General features: G+C 45.1%; 3 protein-coding genes across 5 annotated transcripts in view; 2 read left to right on the top strand and 1 right to left on the bottom strand.

Annotated features, from left to right (window-relative positions):
* The first annotated feature begins 292 nt into the window (after positions 1–292).
* On the top strand, positions 293–6325 carry LOC116712965 (cystatin-F-like). 2 transcript variants are annotated; one of them, XM_032552875.1, is made up of 4 exons: positions 293–3916; positions 4149–4321; positions 5940–6059; positions 6130–6325. In XM_032552875.1, exons 1-4 carry the CDS (start codon positions 3874–3876, stop codon positions 6232–6234), a joined length of 441 nt encoding a protein of 146 aa, XP_032408766.1. In that variant the 5' UTR covers positions 293–3873; the 3' UTR covers positions 6235–6325. The 2 variants fall into 2 exon arrangements, with proteins under 2 accessions (XP_032408766.1, XP_032408765.1); XM_032552874.1 differs by lacking the exon at positions 293–3916 and adding an exon at positions 3923–4068.
* Positions 5638–12389, bottom strand: LOC116712923 (adipocyte plasma membrane-associated protein-like). Of its 2 annotated transcripts, none has more exons than XM_032552818.1 (9): positions 12189–12389; positions 9159–9275; positions 8926–9041; positions 8763–8855; positions 8394–8510; positions 8154–8328; positions 7942–8076; positions 7674–7866; positions 5638–7197 (listed from the first exon to the last, which is right to left on the bottom strand). In XM_032552818.1, exons 1-9 carry the CDS (start codon positions 12278–12280, stop codon positions 6988–6990), a joined length of 1248 nt encoding a protein of 415 aa, XP_032408709.1. In that variant the 5' UTR covers positions 12281–12389; the 3' UTR covers positions 5638–6987. The 2 variants fall into 2 exon arrangements, with proteins under 2 accessions (XP_032408709.1, XP_032408710.1); XM_032552819.1 differs by having other exon boundaries at positions 9159–9570; positions 12189–12292.
* Positions 12390–17562: 5173 nt separating this feature from the next.
* Positions 17563–18369, top strand: part of LOC116713348 (protein piccolo-like) — a 2257-nt gene continuing 1450 nt past the window's right edge. Inside the window, exon 1 of the mRNA XM_032553491.1 lies at positions 17563–18369. Within this exon, the coding sequence (XP_032409382.1) occupies positions 17563–18369 (807 nt within the window).

An 18369-nucleotide genomic window follows, 5' to 3' on the forward strand; every position in this document is an offset into this window, starting at 1 on the left:
GGACTGAAATCTGACCGAAGAGGAAACTTTTAAAGATATTCGTAACATTATCATGTTTCTGAACCACTGTTCAGAAACATGATAATGTCAATAGGACATATCTATTGATATGAAACTTACAGCTCAGAGAAGAAAATGTAGAAAATATTTTTTCATTTTTATCCCTTTATTTCTCCAAGTTAGCAGGAGGATGCATATTTCGGCAAAAGGCGATTATTAGCCTACCAATATCTGCATCCTATGTCTATTTCCCCAAATATTGTCTTATGGATATGAAACTTAAACCAGCAGCTCAGAGAACAGGTACGATGCGCGTTCCCCCGATAGGGCGCGCTTCTCGGCATAACCCTGTTCTGACTGTCTGTGCTACCTCGTCAGATTTTCCTACCGTAGCACAGATAGATGGCTAAGTCTATCTGTTGGTGCTACCCGTCTAAAACTGCTACCGTCATGGTTACAATCAGAAACTACAGCAGGTTGTTGTAAAATATATTTTATAACATTGTTAGAGTGACTGAAGTGGAAGCTTAGCAGTTATGGTTAGCTTAGCATCGGAACAATTTCTATCCATGACGAAACCACAAGAAGATGACTTGCTTCATCTGAATATCTACCCGTTTAAAATGAAAAGCTGTAGATTGTACAGACCATTGAGAACCATTGTAACATATGAATCCATTTTGTAATGTAAATATTTAAGTGAAGCTACAACAGCAGGAATTAACTTTAGTTTTGTCTAGGACTTGCAGCGGCGGCCATGACGGCGTTATGGTTTGTTTTTATCGTCAGAACAGATTTAAAGACAAACTGTGTCACGGCTCTGATCCTCCAATAAAACCAGCACAACCAGGATCCGGTTACATATATAAGATTATTATAAATATTTATACTGCTACAAGCAAGGACGTTGCCATGGTTACTGGCAGCCTAATTTACATTAAGATGAATTTATGGAGGCGACAGGCGGAGCAGCAGCTGTTGTGATTTTTAAAGGACCGGTGCTCAGGTTCATGAGGCCCAAGATCACCTGGTTACCATGGCAACACACACCCAGCGTTACCCAGGGTTCTGTTAATGGTCAGACAAAACCCAGAACCATCAGAACCAATGAAGGTCCGTGTTCAGGACGCACAGCAGAGGGCCGCTGGGCATGCTCAGTGGCCGCCCTCCACTGGCTCAGAACCGGTGCATCGCTTCCTGCCTCATTCCTCCTGCACAGAAATCAGTCGTCTGGGTCAGAACCTTTGGACCAATGAGGCGTCAGAATCTTTGGACCAATGAGGCGTCAGAACCTTTGGACCAATGAGGCGTCAGAACCTTTGGACCAATGAGGCGTGGAGGACGGTTGGTTATTTTTCCTCAGCCTGCAGGAATCATGGCCGACAAGAAGGTGAAACTCAATTCAACTCTTCCTGACCTCGGCTCCATTCAGCAGCTGCTGCTCTGCACTCAGCAAGTTCTGGTTCTGGTTCATTTGGGCCCCCAGCAGGTTCTGCTGCCTTTCAGTTTTTACTGTTTCTATAATGTACAAATTTCTACAATCTGTAGAATCCTGCTCTGGTTTGAGCTGTCAGTTTTCACAGGAAGTGACACGTTTCACAGTTTTCATGGAGACCAAATGTTTCCATGACTGGCTTCCTCTAGATCAGTGGTGCCCAAAGTGGATGTTTTAGTCTCTCCTGGTTTAACGCACCTGGATCCAGAAAAGGTTCTTGTTACCAGCAGGGAGAGAATTAAACTTGCAGGATGCCGGCCCTCCACTTTGGGCCCCACAGCTCTAGAGCCTGAGAGGTTTTGAGTACAAGCGTTACAAGTTTTGAGAAGAAAGACATGAAGCCCTGCTTTCAAAATGAAAATGAAAGCAAAAGTACTACCAGTTTTGAGAACAAAATACATGAAATCCTCCTTGAGCTCCAACTGTCTGCTCGCTTATGAAACATGGAACTGCCTTTTTGGCAGAGTCGCCTAGCAACCTCTCAGCCAATAGAATGAAAGCATTGTACTGGGTGTGTTTGTTTCCTTCTAGCGGGTGTGCCTGTGTGGCTACTATGGATTGTAGCGACCTGCACCGCCCACTGGAAGTTGTGAAAATGAGGATAGCGACAATTAACAGATGTGATCTGTGGGAGCTAATTTCACTCGGTAGCTAAGCTAACCCACAGAAGGAAGTGAGGAGAAACCTTCCAGAAGAAGGTCGTCAAACTCAGGTGAACCTCCTTATATAAATCCAGATGAGATGTTCTTGATGAACTCTGACGCTCCACCAGATCTCCATCTGACAGGGAAAGTGAGTTTCCTAAATCTGATGGTATTACCACCTTGTCCAGTATTGAGGTCAGTCTGTCGAGGAAAACTGGCCTGGTTCCTGACGTCCCACCCAGAGGGTCACCCTAACGGCCCCTAATGGCCGCTCTTCCTCTTTGTCACGACTTGCTCTTGTTTCTGAACCAGGCTGGTTTTAGTGACTCATCCCAGTCCCAGGGGTGTTTTACATTTAGCTTTGGGCTAAAAACAACCTATAAAACCTTTTCCACCTCTTTCTCTCCAGAATCAAACATCATATATTTTTCATCCATCAGAACTTTGAGGAGGCGTTTGGTTACTTTGTGTGATTCATTTTAAAGGTGTTGATGCTAAACAAAAATCTCCAGCAGGGGAATAAAGGAATGAGCTCTGATTATCTTGACATCATCAAACTGCAGACATGAGCAGGAAGTGGAAATAATTCCAATTCAAAAATACTTTATTAATCCCAAAGGGAAATTAAATGCAGCTCATTAATTCTTCACTTATTATAGATAAAAAGAGAAAAAATCTCAATGAAAGTACAGAGTCACGCCAGCGTGCTGTCACCCTCAGCGGCGCAAACAGGAAGTGGAAAATAAAGCAACAGGAAGTAGACTGGTCAGTCCAATTAGCTAAGCTAACCAGCTGGTTAATCTGTGGGACACTTTGATGTGTCCTGTAGGGGGCGCCCTCTAGCGTTGTTCTGTAGGTTCATCAGTTTGGAGTTTCAGTCATTCTTCCTGAAGCTGTCTGGTACCAAACGCCACTGAACCGGTTCCGGTCCGGTCCGGTCCGGTCCGGTCCGAGCGCAGTTTGAGCTGTGGTAGGTGAAGGTGATGGGCAGCGCCAGAAGCACGATGCTGCTCACCACGCAGACTCCACCCAGCACCCGGCCCGCCACCGTCGTCATGGAGATGATGACCCACCAGCAGGCCGCGGGGATGCTGGCGTAGTCTGGGTTCCCGGTCTCCAGATCCGAACCGTGCTCCAGCAGCTGGGCCAGCGCGCTTTAGATCGCCATGGCGACACAAACAAAGACGAGCAGCATCACCATCTCGCGGTAACAGCGGCGCAGCGTCAGGCCCAGAGTCTGCAGGCCCAGGAAGTGACGGGCCAGCTTCATCACCCAGAAGATCCGCAGCACCAAACCTTCCGCTCAGCTGTGCTGCCTGAGTTTTGGACTTTGTATGCCTGGATTTTTCATTAAAATCATAATTTCCGCACACCAACCTGGGTTCTCAGCGTCTGCCTCACCACTTCACACCACAACTCATGACAGATCTGGGTTCGCCGTCCGTCTGAGCCAGTCACTGATAGTGGACAGACACTGGAGCAGGACAGACAGCCTGTCCAACTGCTGAGGTCTAAACAAAAACACAGTTGGACGTCCTCGGCATAAATGTGACAGGAGACTGATGGCAGCCAGGAAAGGAAACCCAGTGGACTCAGAACGCAGCCTGGAGGAACCCCGGCTAAAGGGGCGGGGTCTCAGGGAGAACGTTAGACACAGGAAGTGATGTCAGGTGTGAGAGAAGCTGAGGCAGGAACAGGAAGTAGCTGATCTGTGGTGACAGGAAGTGAACCGAGATGGAGGCGAAGATGTTACTGCTGCTGCTGCTCGCCACTCTGGGTAAGACTGGAGGGCTGGTTCTGGTTCTGGTTCTGGTCGGGCAGAAATGACGCGGCACTGGGTTCTGTTTGGGTCAGACCCTGGGTCCGTCCTCTGTGGTTCTGAAAGGCACAGACATCAGGAGGAGAACCAGGAACTGCAAATACAAACAGGTCCGAAACAAACTGGCAGACTGGCCCAGGTTCTGCTGGTTCTGTTGGTTCTGCTTGTTCCTCTGGTTCTTCTCTTCCAGGTCCAGCAGCCGGCAGCCATCATGGCCGCCCCATGCCAGGCTCTCCGTATGACATCAGCAGGAACGCCGCCGCTGTCCAGCAGGCCGTCCTCGGCGCCGCCCACTCCTTCAACAGCCAATCAAACGACGCCTTCCTGTTCAAGCCGTCGGCCGTCGTCAGAGCGCAGCGACAGGTACCGCTTACCTGGTGACAGTTGTTGCTATGGTGATATGGGAGGCGGGTCAGAACCTCCAGCAGGTCCAGACTCTGATGTCTAGATCCAACTGGTTCAAAAAACCTGGAAGTCCAGTTTCTCCAGAACCACCAGAGGAGAATCTACTGGGAGGGAACCAGTGGGCGGGTCTCTGCTCTCTGATTGGTCAGAAACACAACTAAAGTGATCAGGCTGAAACCTGGGAGTAGTAATGACCTCTGACCTGACCCTCCAGAGCCACATAAAGACGGTCACAAAGTCGCCTTCTATCAGCTGAACAACATCTAGAATCTAGATAACTAATGTCTCAGTGAGTCTAGAGAAACTCATCCAGTCGCTTTGATTCCTGCAGCAGCGTCTGTCCAACAAATCAATCCTCCAGCTGCAGCTGATCCAGAACGCTGCTGCTGGAGTTCTGACCAGAACCAGGAGGATAGAGACATAAACCCAGTTCTCCAGAACCTCCACTGGCTCCCTGTAGCTCAGAGGATAAACTTTAAATCCTGTTAGTTTATAAATCACTGAACGGATCAGAACCACAACACATTAAAGATCTGCTGCTGCTGGATCAACCTTCCAGACCCCTCAGGTTCTGGTTCTGGTTCTGCATCAGAATCAGAACCAAACGAGGAGAAGCAGCTTTCAGCTTCTATGCACCACAAATCTGGAAAACAGCTGAAACACTGAGATCCTTTAAATCCAGACTAAGACCAGTTGGTTAGAGTTTTATTTGAAACATAATCAATAATCAATTTAACAATGGAACTCGACTTAATGTCATGTTTGAATGTTGATTCTATGCTGCATGATTTTGTTTTTGTGTTTTTATGATGTAAAGCTCTTTGAAAAGCCTTGATGCTGAAATGTTTTATACAGATCAAATCTGATTTGATTTGAAACCTTCCCTCTGTCTGATTGGTCAGCTCCGTCAGTCCCTCTGTCTGATTGTAAGTAAGTAAACTTTATTTCTATAGCGCTTTTCACAGACCAGGGTCACAAAGTGCTGCACAAAGTGTAAAAAATAAAATAAATTAAAAGCAACATACAAAACAATAAAACACAGTATTAAGCTAAAAAGCAAGTTTAAAAAAGTGGGTCTTAAGTTGTTTCCTAAAAGTGTCTATACAATCCAGAGATCGAATGGTTCGACTGATTGGTCAGCCCCGTCAGTCCCTCTGTCTGATTGGTCAGCCCCGTCAGTCCCTCTGTCTGATTGGTCAGCCCTGTCAGTCCTCCAGCAGTCATAACCCCTGGAAGGAGGAAAATGGATCAGAACCAGAACAGATGCAGGCGGCACCGTTAAAGCAACAGTAGTTTATTAGAAGCTCAGGTCTGTAGTGATTGGACGGAGCAATCAGCCAATCAGAGAAGGGCTCAACAGAACCAGAAACCGTTTCTCCGCTGCAGAACCTGCTCACAAGAAACAATACCTCCTTTCAAAATAAAAGCATGTTCAGATTCAGTCTAAGGTGTGAGAACCAGAACCAAGTTCTGCTGAGCCTAGAACCTGAAGAAGACCTGTTCCCGCAGTTCTGGTCTGGACCCAGGCCCGGTTCCGGATCGGAGCAGAACCTAACGGACCGGCTCTGTGTTCCAGGTGGTCAGAGGGATCCGGTACATCGTGGACTTCCAGATCTCCAGGACGGTTTGTCCCAAACGGAACCGGACCTCAGACCTGGACCGGTGCCGCCTCCAGCCTCCGGGCCGGCTGGCCCAGGTGAGTCTGGATCTGAGTCGCAGGAGGACCCGATGGTTCTGGAGGTTCTGACCGACCCGTCTCTGTCCAGACCTTCCGGTGTCACCTGGAGCTGTGGCTGATCCCCTGGAAGCCTGGGCGGGAAACCCTGGAGCTGCTGTGCAGATCGCCCCAACAGGAACTGGTTCTGATCTGAAACCAGCTCTGTTCCGGAACCAGAACCGGTTCTGATCAGGATCTGATTCTGTTTAAATGATGAGTGAATAAAGAGTTGCAGCAGATCCAGACCCGGTTCTTCTATTCTCTAGAACCTCCAGAGTCCAGTAGGTCTACAGGTTGGATTAGACGGAACCGGGCCGAACCAAAACCAAGTTAACTCGCCTGATTTAACTTTTTCACAATTTTTAGAACTGGGTCAGGGTCCGGAACCAGGACCGGAACCGGGTCAGGATCCGGAACCAGAAACAGGACGGGAACCGGGTCCAGGACTGGGACCGGGACCAAGACCAGGACCTTAACCGGTCCGGAACCGGTTTTAACCAGGACCAGGTTCCCAGGAAACTGGTTAAAACCGGGTCCGGAACTAGGACCAGAAGCAGGACCGGGTCCGGGTCCGGAACCAGGACTGAATTAGACCTGGAACCTGCAGGTTCTGGTTCTGTCCCTTGCAGCCCATTGAGTTCCTCAGCAGGCCAAAGTTCTGATGTCGACCCAACAGTTGGTCCGGGCCAGCAGAACCGGGCCAGCACTACAACAGAGCAGTAGGGGAAGCAACACAGGAACATTCAGTCTGACATGAAATAATGGCGGAGCAACAGAACCAGAACCGGGCCAGATTGGGCCCCTCAGCTTCCAACAGCTGCTTTTAAAGTCCCCAAGTTCTGATCCAAACAGGACTGGGTCATCAGAACCAGCAGGGAGGGAGGCTGGACCCAGTTCCGACCCAGTTCTACGGTCCCTGCAGGTCCAAAACGGCAATGTACGGCGAGCGGAAGGATCCGATGTAGAGTTTCCCATGATGCTCGTGGGCCTCGCTGACGTAGGCGGCCACCAGGCCGTTGGGGTCGTGGAAGCTCCGCCTACAGACGCCGCCATCTTGGATCTCGGCCACCAGGCTGTAGCGAGGGACGGCCTTCATGAGGACGTCCTGGCTGAACAGCTGCAGGGCGGAAACCGAGATGTGACCTTTGACCTGGAGAACTGCTGCTGCCTGAGGCTGCCTTCACCCATCTTTACTGCCGCAAACAGAGCGCTGCGGCGGCCATCTTTACTGCCGCAAACAGAGCGCTGCGGCGGCCATCTTTACTGCCGTAAACAGAGCGCTGCGGCGGCCATCTTTACTGCCGCAAACAGAGCGCTGCGGCGGCCATCTTTACTGCCGCAAACAGAGCGCTGCGGCGGCCATCTTTACTGCCGCAAACAGAGCGCTGCGGCGGCCATCTTTACTACCGTAAACGTAGCCCTGCTGGGCGGTGGCTACGTTCCTCTTCGGTCACATATTGCAGTCGGGTTTAATCAGCAGCAGCATCAAGATCTGCTGGGTGAACGCAGCCTTTGACTAGGACGTCTCAGGCCTTCTCATTAGTTTCTCATCCAGCAGGTCAGAGGTCACATGAAACTGACGGGCCCGTTTACCTTGAAGATGAGCTTCTTGACCCAGGGTCTCTGGGACAGGAAGTCCAACATGGAGAAGCCGGGGTTGGGCCGGACCGCCGCCATGGAGACCCAGTATCCTCCGGAGGAGCTGGGCCGGATGTTGTCCGGGAAACCGGGCAGGTTGTCCACAAACGTGTCCATGCCCCCCTTGTTGAGGCCCGCCACATGGACCCTGGATGGAGACAGAGCCGGTCAGGGAGGAGACCACCCATGGACCGGGGCGGTCCTGGGTCAGCGTGGGGCCGACCTGCGGATCCGGGCCATGGTGGTCTCGGCCACCAGAACCGACTCCTGGTCCGGCAGCAGCTGGATGCCGTTGGGGAAGCGCAGGTTCTCCATGACGACCGTCAGTTCCCGCGTCTCCGTGTCGTACTCCAGCACTCTGAGGCGGACAGGAGGACAGGCTTTTATTCTGAAGGGTCCTGGCAGCTGACCTTTGACCCAGGCGGCGGGTCGTACCGTCCGTCCGCCGTGGCCTCCATGATGAGGTGCAGGTAGTCCCGGCGTTGCCACCTGCTGCTGGAATCGGTGAAGTACAGCTTCCTGCCGTCCTGCGTCACCGCCACGTCATTGATGAACGACAGCTTCCTGCCGCCGACCTCTTGCCCCCCCGCCACCAGCCGGGTCACTGCACCTGCAGGGAGACGGGTCGTCAGCGCGACCTGGAGGCGGGAGGAGGGGAGGGGGATCAAAACTCACCTGTAGCAGGGTCGACCTCGAACACGCCTAGGTAGGCGTCGGCTACGAACAACGTCCCATTAGGCCCCGCCCTGATGCCCAGGGGCCGCCCGCAGGTGGGCTCGTCCTCCCTGGCGCCTGCAGAGGGTCAGAGGGCAACCAGGGTCAGTCTGGAGGTGGAGCCATGCTCAGCCAATCAGATTTGTTTTGCCACTTTTAGCCCATCAGGTTCATTCAGTTCATATTGAACCAGGCTAACAGCTAGCAACCTGTTAGCTTGGTTCAACATGGTTCAGCAGTTCACTTCAGGGTCAGGACTGGTTATCCTAACGGAGAACCAGTCAGAACCAGTTCTCACAGACCCAGCTTCACCCAATTTGAGCATCTCACCACACGGCGGCCTGCCGAGCGTTGCCAAGGTAACGATTCTCCGTCCAATCAGCTTGAGGATTTTGCCGTCAGCTGTTCCAGTGAAGAAAACATCTGCGGAGAGAAAAACAGACTCAGGTTCTGGCACTGGTTCTGGTCGGGAACCAGAAGTGAAGCTGCTGACCCCCCATGTTGACGATGGACTCTGGACCCAGAAGCTGGTCCTCGTAGAGCCGCCGGGCCTCCCGGAGCCGCAGGTTGGGCTCCCAGCAGCCCTTCATCTGGGGCGGCTCCTTCAAGCTGCAGCCAGCAGGGGGCGCCGCAGGTCGCCATGGAAACAAGGGGGCAGGAGAGAGGTTGAGGGAGGGCGGTCAGAGAGGGTTTGGTCTGATTCTGACTCGGTCCAGACCGACTCACCTGAAGGCCTCTGGCTGGATGGGAGACTCCAGGATGAGGAAGATGATGAGAAGAAGAAGAATCAGGAAACCGCCCAGAGACAGCAGAGTGACCCGGAACACCTTCCCACTGTAGGAGCTGGACAGGAGTTTAAAGGGTTAACGCGCAGAGATCATCTTAACACAAACGTGAGAAACCAAAACAGTTTCTGTGGCTCCTATTAAAACTCAACAGACAGAAATGTTAGAGCTGCTAAAGCCACATTAGCATTAAATTAAATCTCAGTTTGTTGCTCATCATCAGTGCAGCAGATTGAACTCATCCTGCAGGGCCGGTCCAAGGCTGCATGAGGCCTGGGGCAGAATCTGACCTAGGGGCCCCTCTGGCTGCTAAAACCATCAGCACCTCTAACAGCTTCTGGGTTCAATTTAATCTGGGAGAGAGAGAGTAGATTAACTGGCCAACCTGAAAACAATCAGTTATAATTACAGTTTATTCATTTGTATTTATGAACAAACAGCTCAAACTCACAGCATCAGATTGTTGCTATGGTAACAAAACAATCTAACTTTGAATATTGTTCTTTCATCTTTTACAAAGTAAACTTGCCAGCTCCTTTAAATCATCCATTTAAATGTTAAACAGTTTAAAATATTTTAATTGATGCTGAAACCATTAAATCAAATTCAGCAGCTTTGATCATCTGAATAAATAAATGTTACATTTATGTATCTGTATTAAAATATTAACATTTATGGCCCCTGAAGCCCTGTAACAGTTTAACATGTTACAGTTTAATAATATGTAACAGCTTAACATGTTACAGTTTAATAACATGTTACAGTTTAACATGTAACAGTTTAATGACATGTAACAGTTTAATAACATGTTACAGTTTAATAATATGTTACAGTTTAATAACATGTTATTAAACTGTTACATGTTATTAAACTGTAACATGTTACAGTAACATGTTATTAAACTGTAACATGTTACAGTTTAACATGCTATTAAACTGTAACATGTTATTAAACTGTAACATGTTACAGTTTAATAACATGTTACAGTTTAATAATATGTTACAGTTTAACATGTAACAGTTTAATAACATGTTACAGTATAATATGTTACAGTTTAATAACATGTTACAGTTTAATAACATGTAACAGTTTAATAATATGTTACAGTTTAATAATATGTTACAGTTTAACATGTAACAGTTTAATAACATGTTACAGTATAGTAACATGTTACAGTTTAATAACATGTTACAGTTTAATAATATGTTACAGTTTAACATGTAACAGTTTAATAACATGTAACAGTTTAATAACATGTTACAGTTTAACATGTTACAGTTTAATAACATGTTACAGTATAATATGTTACAGTTTAATAACATGTTACAGTTTAATAACATGTAACAGTTTAATAATATGTTACAGTTTAATAATATGTTACAGTTTAACATGTAACAGTTTAATAACATGTTACAGTATAGTAACATGTTACAGTTTAATAACATGTTACAGTTTAATAATATGTTACAGTTTAACATGTAACAGTTTAATAACATGTAACAGTTTAATAACATGTTACAGTTTAACATGTTACAGTTTAATAACATGTTATTAAACTGTTACAGTTTAACATGTTATTAAACTGTTACAGTTTAACATGTTATTAAACTGTAACATGTTATTAAACTGTAACATGTTACAGTTTAACATGTTATTAAACTTTAACATGTTGTTAAACTGTAACATGTTACAGTAACATGTTATTAAACTGTAACATGTTACAGTTTAACATGGTATTAAACTTTAACATGTTACAGTTTAACATGTTATTAAACTGTAACATGTTATTAAACTGTAACATGTTACAGTTTAATAACATGTAACAGTTTAATAACATGTAACAGTTTAACATGTAACAGTTTAATAACATGTTACAGTTTAACATGTTACAGTTTAATAACATGTTATTAAACTGTTACAGTTTAACATGTTATTAAACTGTTACAGTTTAACATGTTATTAAACTGTAACATGTTATTAAACTGTAACATGTTACAGTTTAACATGTTATTAAACTTTAACATGTTGTTAAACTGTAACATGTTACAGTAACATGTTATTAAACTGTAACATGTTACAGTTTAACATGTTATTAAACTTTAACATGTTACAGTTTAACATGTTATTAAACTGTAACATGTTATTAAACTGTAACATGTTACAGTTTAATAACATGTAACAGTTTAATAACATGTAACAGTTTAACATGTAACAGTTTAATAACATGCTACATTAATAACATGTTACAGCTGTTTTATAACCTCCTGATTGCTGCTGATAATGTGGCAAAAAAACATTTGTACACAAAGTCATAAATTATGTGAATCTTCTGTTAAATGATTTGGAGACTCAGAATGAGCCCGGTTCCGGTCTGCATTCAATCAGCCTGGTTCCGGTCCGAGAAAAACTCAGCTGGTATATTTACACCTGAGAGAAATGAATGAATAAAGTCATGAACTTGTTAGTCCAGCGTTGGTAGCTGGACCTGAACCAGAACCAGAACCAGGACCAGGACCAGGACCAGGACCAGGACCAGGACCAGGACCAGGAGGATCCCTCTCCCTGGCTCTGGTTCCTCCTGGTTCTGGTACCAGCTCCTAAACACCAAGATATTTTGATGAACCGGGTCGGTGTTTGTCTTCAAGGTTCTGGAGCTGCAACCAGAACTTCTACTGGGCTGACGGAGGACGGTCCAGAACGAAAACCTGGAGGACGGGTGCAGAACGGGACCAGACTGCTGTGATCCAACGGGTCAAACATGAAGCTATCAGGTCCATCAGAACCTTCTGGGTGGTTCCGAATCGCTCTATACCCCATCCAGATAATCCGGGTTTAAACCGGATGTGAGGCAGTTCCGGTCTGCTTCCCTCTGATTGGCTCCTTCTCTTGGAACCAGAACCAACAGACCCGGAACCGCAAAGCCCTGTGACCTGATCCAGGACCGCATGTCCAGATGAGGTTCGGGTCTCACCTGCTTCCTTTGTGTCTCCGCTCCGGAAGTTCCTCTGTGATCACGTGAGCTCGGTGCAGCCGCCGGAAACGGACTCCAGCAGACTCGTTCATGTTCGACTCGGCTCGGTTCGGTTTCAGTCAGAGCAGATCTGGACTAGCGGTTCAGCGGGATGTCTAGCTGGGCTCCTTCTTCTGCTGCTGCGGTAAAAGCAGAGGGTCGGATTTATCGCCCCCAGCGGCATAGGAGGGAACTACAGCTGAAAACACGAAGCTTCTCGCGAGGTTTCGGGGCTTTTCTCACTGTAGCACCGTAGAGGCCAGCTGACTGTCAGTGCTACCTCGTCAGATTCTCCTACCGTAGCACGGATAGATGGCTAAGTCTTTTCGGTGCTACGCGTCCAAAACTGCTACCGTCATGTTTACAAACAGAAAACTATAGCAGGTTGTTAATGTTAAATATATTTTATAACATTATTAGAGTGACTGAAGTGGAAGCTTAGCAGTTATGGTTAGCTTAGCATCGGAACAATTTCTATCCATGACGAAACCACAAGAAGATGACTTCCTTCATCTGAATATCTACCTGTTTAAAATGAAAAGCTGTAGATGTTTGCACTAATCCTTTACTAGAATATCCTACCTGTTAAAATATTTTAGATACAGAGGTTAGTAAGAATAAAACAGTATCAGAGGAAACAGGTTTTTATTGGAATTAAATTAACACAGACAACAGATCAACGCAACTCTTTTTTGCACATTAATCTGTTGTATGACAGACTTTATTAAATGCAGCCACAATTTGTCACTGAACTGCGCAGGTCACTGGAGTGATGGGATATGATTAATATACACTAATATTACACTTTTACACAGATTCAATCCCACATAGCATCGTTACCAAAGTCTATTTAGCAAAGTTTAGTAAAAAAGAGTGTAATTAAACTAAAATATTTTAAAGTATAGGTACAAAAAAGCCACAAAACAACATATTTTGTTCTGATTGACCACCAAATAATGACTTGTTTACAGTAACAATATTACAGACGGCAAACTAAAGTCATTTATAAATAAATTTATAAGCTGCTTGTCAAGGTAAGAAAAACATGAAGTAATTCAGCAGCTTAATGAAAGCCAGGAATAAAATAAATTAAATAAAGCTTAGCGAGGAAATAAATCACATGAAACAAAACTTCCACAAGAAATCTGCTGAGTAAGCAGGATGTGACGTAGCATCGACGTGCGCATGCGCACTGCCACCAGGCAGGACGGATTTACGGGTAGCACAGATAAACAGAACACCTGTTAAAACCATCCGTATCATCAGTCAACAGCTGGATCAGAACAAACTGCTTCCCTTATCGACGGGAGATCAAACTCCCATTTTCTGAGCTGCGGCTCCGTTACCATAGCTACGGTCACAGGAAACCTGCCAAAATAAAAGCATATCACCTCCACGGTTGTTGAAATAAGCCGAGGTAACTTTACTCTATGAACGATATTTAGTCCACGGTGAAAACATGAATCAGATGGAGGCTCATTTCCCGTCTGAAGTCCCGTCAGACCCGGTTCTGTCGGAACATCTGGACCTCCTGCTGGTTCTCAAACTGAAGTTCGCTTCTGATTCGGCTACTTTTTCAAATCTTGATCGGCTTTAATCTGCTCTAGTTTGAAAGTTAAAATATGGAGACACTTGAAACCCGGACCGTGTTAAGCTGCTCTAATGTTATATCTGGAATAATGGGAACATTTTATAAGAATGAATCACTTTTTACTAAGATCTGGACGGAACAGGGATCACTGGTTAAACATGTATAATGATGAAGTTAGGGTTAATAAATGTAATGTTCCTGCTACTCCAGGAGAATATGCTCTACCAGTGTGTAACTACTAATCCTCTATCAATAACGGTTATTGATTGGAGATCTCTTTATTGATTGGTTGATCAGTTATTGGCTTTTCTTCACTGGAGGGAAACAAACGGAGGCCAATCAGATTCTCTTCAACATTTTTATTTTTTATATGAATACAGTCAGATATTCTCCAAAGAACCAGGAAAAAGATCATTTTTTAATAAAGTTTTGGACAAAGAGACATTTAATAAAACTATTGCTGCTCCTCAGTTATGAAGTCAAATGGAAACTACAAGGTGAAACATTTAATACTAAAATATCAAAAATCCCCAATAAGGAAAATTAATATCAATCAATCAATCAAATTTTATTTGTATAGCCCATTTCAGCAGCAAGGCATTTCAAAGTGCTTTACATCATTACAAACACAGAAACACAATGCAATATAGAATCAATAATTAAGTCAAGGTTCCATCAATAAATTTGTAATTGATTACATTTCAAATACAATCCTAAACAGGTGGGTTTTTAGTCTAGATTTAAAGGAAGTCAGTGTTTCAGCTGTTTACAGTTTTCTGGAAGTTTGTTCCAGATTTGTGGTGCATAGATGCTGAAAGCTGCTTCTCCTCATTTGGTTCTGGTTCTGGGGATGCAGAGCAGAACCAGAACCAGAACCTGAGAGGTCTGGAAGGTTGATACAACAACAGCAGATCTTTAATGTATTGTGGTGCTAAACCGTTCAGTGATTTATAAACTAACAACAGTATTTTAAAGTCTATTCTTTGAGCTACAGGAAGCCAGTGGAGGGACTTTAAAACTGGTGTTATGTGCTCTATCTTCCTGGTTTTAGTCAGAACGCCAGCAGCAGCATCTGGATCAGCTGCAGCTGTTTAATTGATTTGTTGGACAGACCTGTGAAGACGCTGTTGCAATAATCAATACGACTGAAGATGAAGGCATGGATGAGTTTCTCTAGATCTGGCTGAGACATTAGTCCTTTAATCCTGGAAATGTTCTTCAGGTGATAGAAGGCCGACTTTGTAACTGTCTTTATGTGGCTCTGGAGGTTCAGGTCAGAGTCCATCACTACTCCCAGGTTTCTGGCTGATCGCTGGTTTTAGTTGTAATAACTGAAGCTGTGCATTGACTCTAGATCTATAACTCTAGATCTATAGCTCTATATCTATGACTCTAGATCTATAACTCTAGATAGTTCCCCTTTAGGTCCAAAAATAATAACTTCAGTTTTGTTTCTGTTCAGCTGGAGAAAGTTTTGGCACATCCACACATTTATCTGTTCTAAGCATCTGTTCAGTGATTGGATGGGGTCAAAGGTCACCTGGTGACATCATAATGTAGAGCTGTGTGTCATCTGCATAGTTATGGTAGCTAATATTATTTCCTGTTATAACCTGAGCTAGTGGGAGCATATAAATATTGAATAAAAGGGGTCCTAGGATTGAACCTTGGGGTACCCCACATGTGACCTTTGACCTCTTTGATGAAAAGTTTTCAATTGAAACAAAGAAATCCCTGTTCTTTATGTAGGATTCAAACCAGTTAAGCACTGGACCGGAGAGTCCGACCCAACTCTCCAGTCGATTCAGTAATATGTCATGGTCAACACTGAGGTCCAACAGAACCAGCACTGTGGTTCTGCCACAGTCCGTATTTATATGGATGTCATTGAACACTTTGACTAGGCCAGTCTCTGTGCTGTGGTAACCATGGAAACCAGACTGGAAGGAGTCAAAGCGGTTGGTTATAGTTAGGAAGCTAGTTAATTGTTTAAACAGCTTTTTCAATAACTTTGCTGATGAATGGGAGGTCAGAGGTCAGAGGTCGGCCTGTAATTCTGCAGTAGTGATTTGTCCAGATTGTTCTTTTTTATCAGTGGTTTGATTACTGCTGTTTTCAGAGCCTGGGGGAAACGCCTGATGAGAGCCATGAGTTACTATCTGGATCAGATCAGCAGCAATAACAGGCAGGACTTTCTTAAAGAAATGTTCTAGAGTTATAGATCTAGGACATCCAGACAGCAGGAACTGGAGCTTATTTGACTTATAATTTCCTGTAGGGTTTTATAATTAAGTAGTTTAAATTGGGTCATTTTTCCTGTATTTGTTTTGTTTGGGCTCAGCATTGGTACTGACTTTATAGTGGATGTTCAGATTAATCCTCTGATTTATGAATTTTCTCTGAAAAGAAGCTGAAAACTGGTTGCAGGCGGCAAATACATTGGAATTCAGGCGGTAACGTCACAGGAGGGTTTGTGATTCTGTCAACTGTTGCAAATAAAGCTGGAGCATTTGTTAATGTTTTTGTTTATGACATCTGCAAAGAAAGCCTCTCTTGCATGTTTTAGTGTTAAATGATAGTTACGTAGTACTTTCCTTATAGATGTCACAATGAACGTGGAGTTGAGTTTCACGCCCATTTTCGTTCTGCCCTACGGCAGAGTTGTCTTGCAGATCTAACTGTTTGTGTATTTCTCCATGGAGATTTCTTTTTACCAGACACAACCTTCATTTTATTGGGGCAATGGAATCAATAATATCTGAGACTTTAGACTGAAAATCATTTACCAACTTATCTACATCATTACAGCTTAAGGGTGAGGAAGAAGAGTAGATTAGATTAAAAGTTTTCTGCTGTGTTTTTCAGTGAGAGAACGTTTTGTGATGGTTGCTGATTTGTCCAAGTGGGTTAAAAGATAAAGAACTTTCAAAGATAACAGGAAGTGATGCGACAGGCGACAATCAGTTACAGAGACATTGGAATATTCACACCCTTACTGATAACCAGGTCCAGTGTGTGTCCTTTGAGTGTGTGTTGTCTGTTTGACATGTTGTGTTGGACCAAAAGTCTCTAAAATATTAGCCAGCTTTTTGCCCCTCTTCTTGGGGGTTGTCAACATGAATGTTGAAATCACCAACAATTATTAAACAATCATAATCAATACATATAAGAGATAGAAGTTCATTCAAGTCAGTAAAGAAATTTTCCACAAAAGTTGGAGTTTGTATAGAGTTACAGTCAAAGTTCGTTTGCGGCCTTTAACCTCAATTCCAAGATACTCGAAAGAGGTGAAGTGACCCAAAGAGATTTTACTACAATTTATGGTATTCTTAAATATTGAAGCCACGCCTCCTCCTTTTTTATGTTTCCTATTCTCACTGAAGAAATTGTAGTTAGGAGGCGCAGATTCAATTAGTACGATCGATTCATTATTATCATTCAACCATGTTTCTGTCAGAAACATAACATGGATATTATGCTCAGTGATGAAATCATTAATTAATAGAGCTTTAGCACAGAGAGATCTGGTAATATTTACAAATAGATATTCTGGACTAGTCCAGGATTCATGACCATTCTACTAGACAAACTCTACGTTCCCTGGACCTCTGGCCCTTTGTGCTGATGATGAAGATGATGAAGATAGGTCATCAGGTTCTTCCTGATTCTTATAAAAGCAGCAGTGGCTTTATTACTTTTCCAGATATATTTAAACAAAGGCCGCCTGTCCTGGTGGGCGTAACCATGGTGACCGCTGGCTGCGCTCTGATTGGTCAGACCGACTGCAGGCTGCTGAAGAACCGGTCCAGAAACCGCCTCCAGCTGTTCCTCGCTGTAGTCCACCACAGGAGGAAGAAGAAGGAGAACCAGCTGGCGAAGGAAGCCCAGAAAGTTGCAGCAGAGTTCCTCAAGGACGAAGAAGCGGCTGCAAAGCAGAAGCCAGGTGAAGAAGAGGACTCCTTGTCGAAGTCAGTGGCCGCTGCCAAAGAGATTGCTGAGAAGCTGGCCGGTGAGGAGCTAAAATCTCCACCTTGGTACGCGTCTGGTCGAGGACAGATCCGGCCAAACCTCCGTGCTCCTGTGGCTCCGCTGAGGAGAGCTTCCCTGGCAGGAAAACCTGCATCCCTTAACACATTTCTGAACATGAGACCCCAAAGCACCGATGGAGGTCCACCAGGGCCTTTTCCTAGAGCCCCTGTCAGGCCTCCAAATCCACAGATGTTCAACAACAAACCCGGGCCTCCAGTAAGCTCTGCTGGACCGTTTGGGGAAATGTCTGCTGCACCCATGGTGACTGGAAGAGAGCAGTTCGGTCCTAAACTCCCCCCTTCAATGTTGAAACCTGAACCGTGTCAGAATACCTCTAAGCCTGATTCAGCTGAGTCTAAACCTGAAATGAAGCAAGGGCCACTGTTCCCTAAACCTGCTCTGGTCCAGTCAAAGCCTGCAACAGCACAGAGTAGTCCTTCAACAACTTCCCCTGCATCGTTAAACACAGCATCCTCAGAAACTCTGTCTGCTCCATCAGAGGTTAAAGCTGCTCCACCCAAA

The sequence above is a fragment of the Xiphophorus hellerii genome, chromosome 22 (assembly GCF_003331165.1).
Source record: "Xiphophorus hellerii strain 12219 chromosome 22, Xiphophorus_hellerii-4.1, whole genome shotgun sequence".
In the NCBI taxonomy this organism is placed as follows: Eukaryota; Metazoa; Chordata; class Actinopteri; order Cyprinodontiformes; family Poeciliidae; genus Xiphophorus; species Xiphophorus hellerii.

Coding starts and splice junctions, on each gene's coding strand:
- LOC116712965 (XM_032552874.1), top strand. CDS start 3,963: ATGACGCGGCACTGGGTTCTGTTTGGGTCAGACCCTGGGTCCGTCCTC. Junction 4,069..4,148: donor GGAACTGCAAATACAAACAG/GTCCGAAACAAA, acceptor CTTCTCTTCCAG/GTCCAGCAGCCGGCAGCCAT. Junction 4,322..5,939: donor TCGTCAGAGCGCAGCGACAG/GTACCGCTTACC, acceptor TCTGTGTTCCAG/GTGGTCAGAGGGATCCGGTA.
- LOC116712923 (XM_032552818.1), bottom strand. CDS start 12,280: ATGAACGAGTCTGCTGGAGTCCGTTTCCGGCGGCTGCACCGAGCTCAC. Junction 7,867..7,941: donor ACCATGGCCCGGATCCGCAG/GTCGGCCCCACG, acceptor GTCTCCATCCAG/GGTCCATGTGGCGGGCCTCA. Junction 7,198..7,673: donor TCAAGAAGCTCATCTTCAAG/GTAAACGGGCCC, acceptor TCCGCCCTGCAG/CTGTTCAGCCAGGACGTCCT.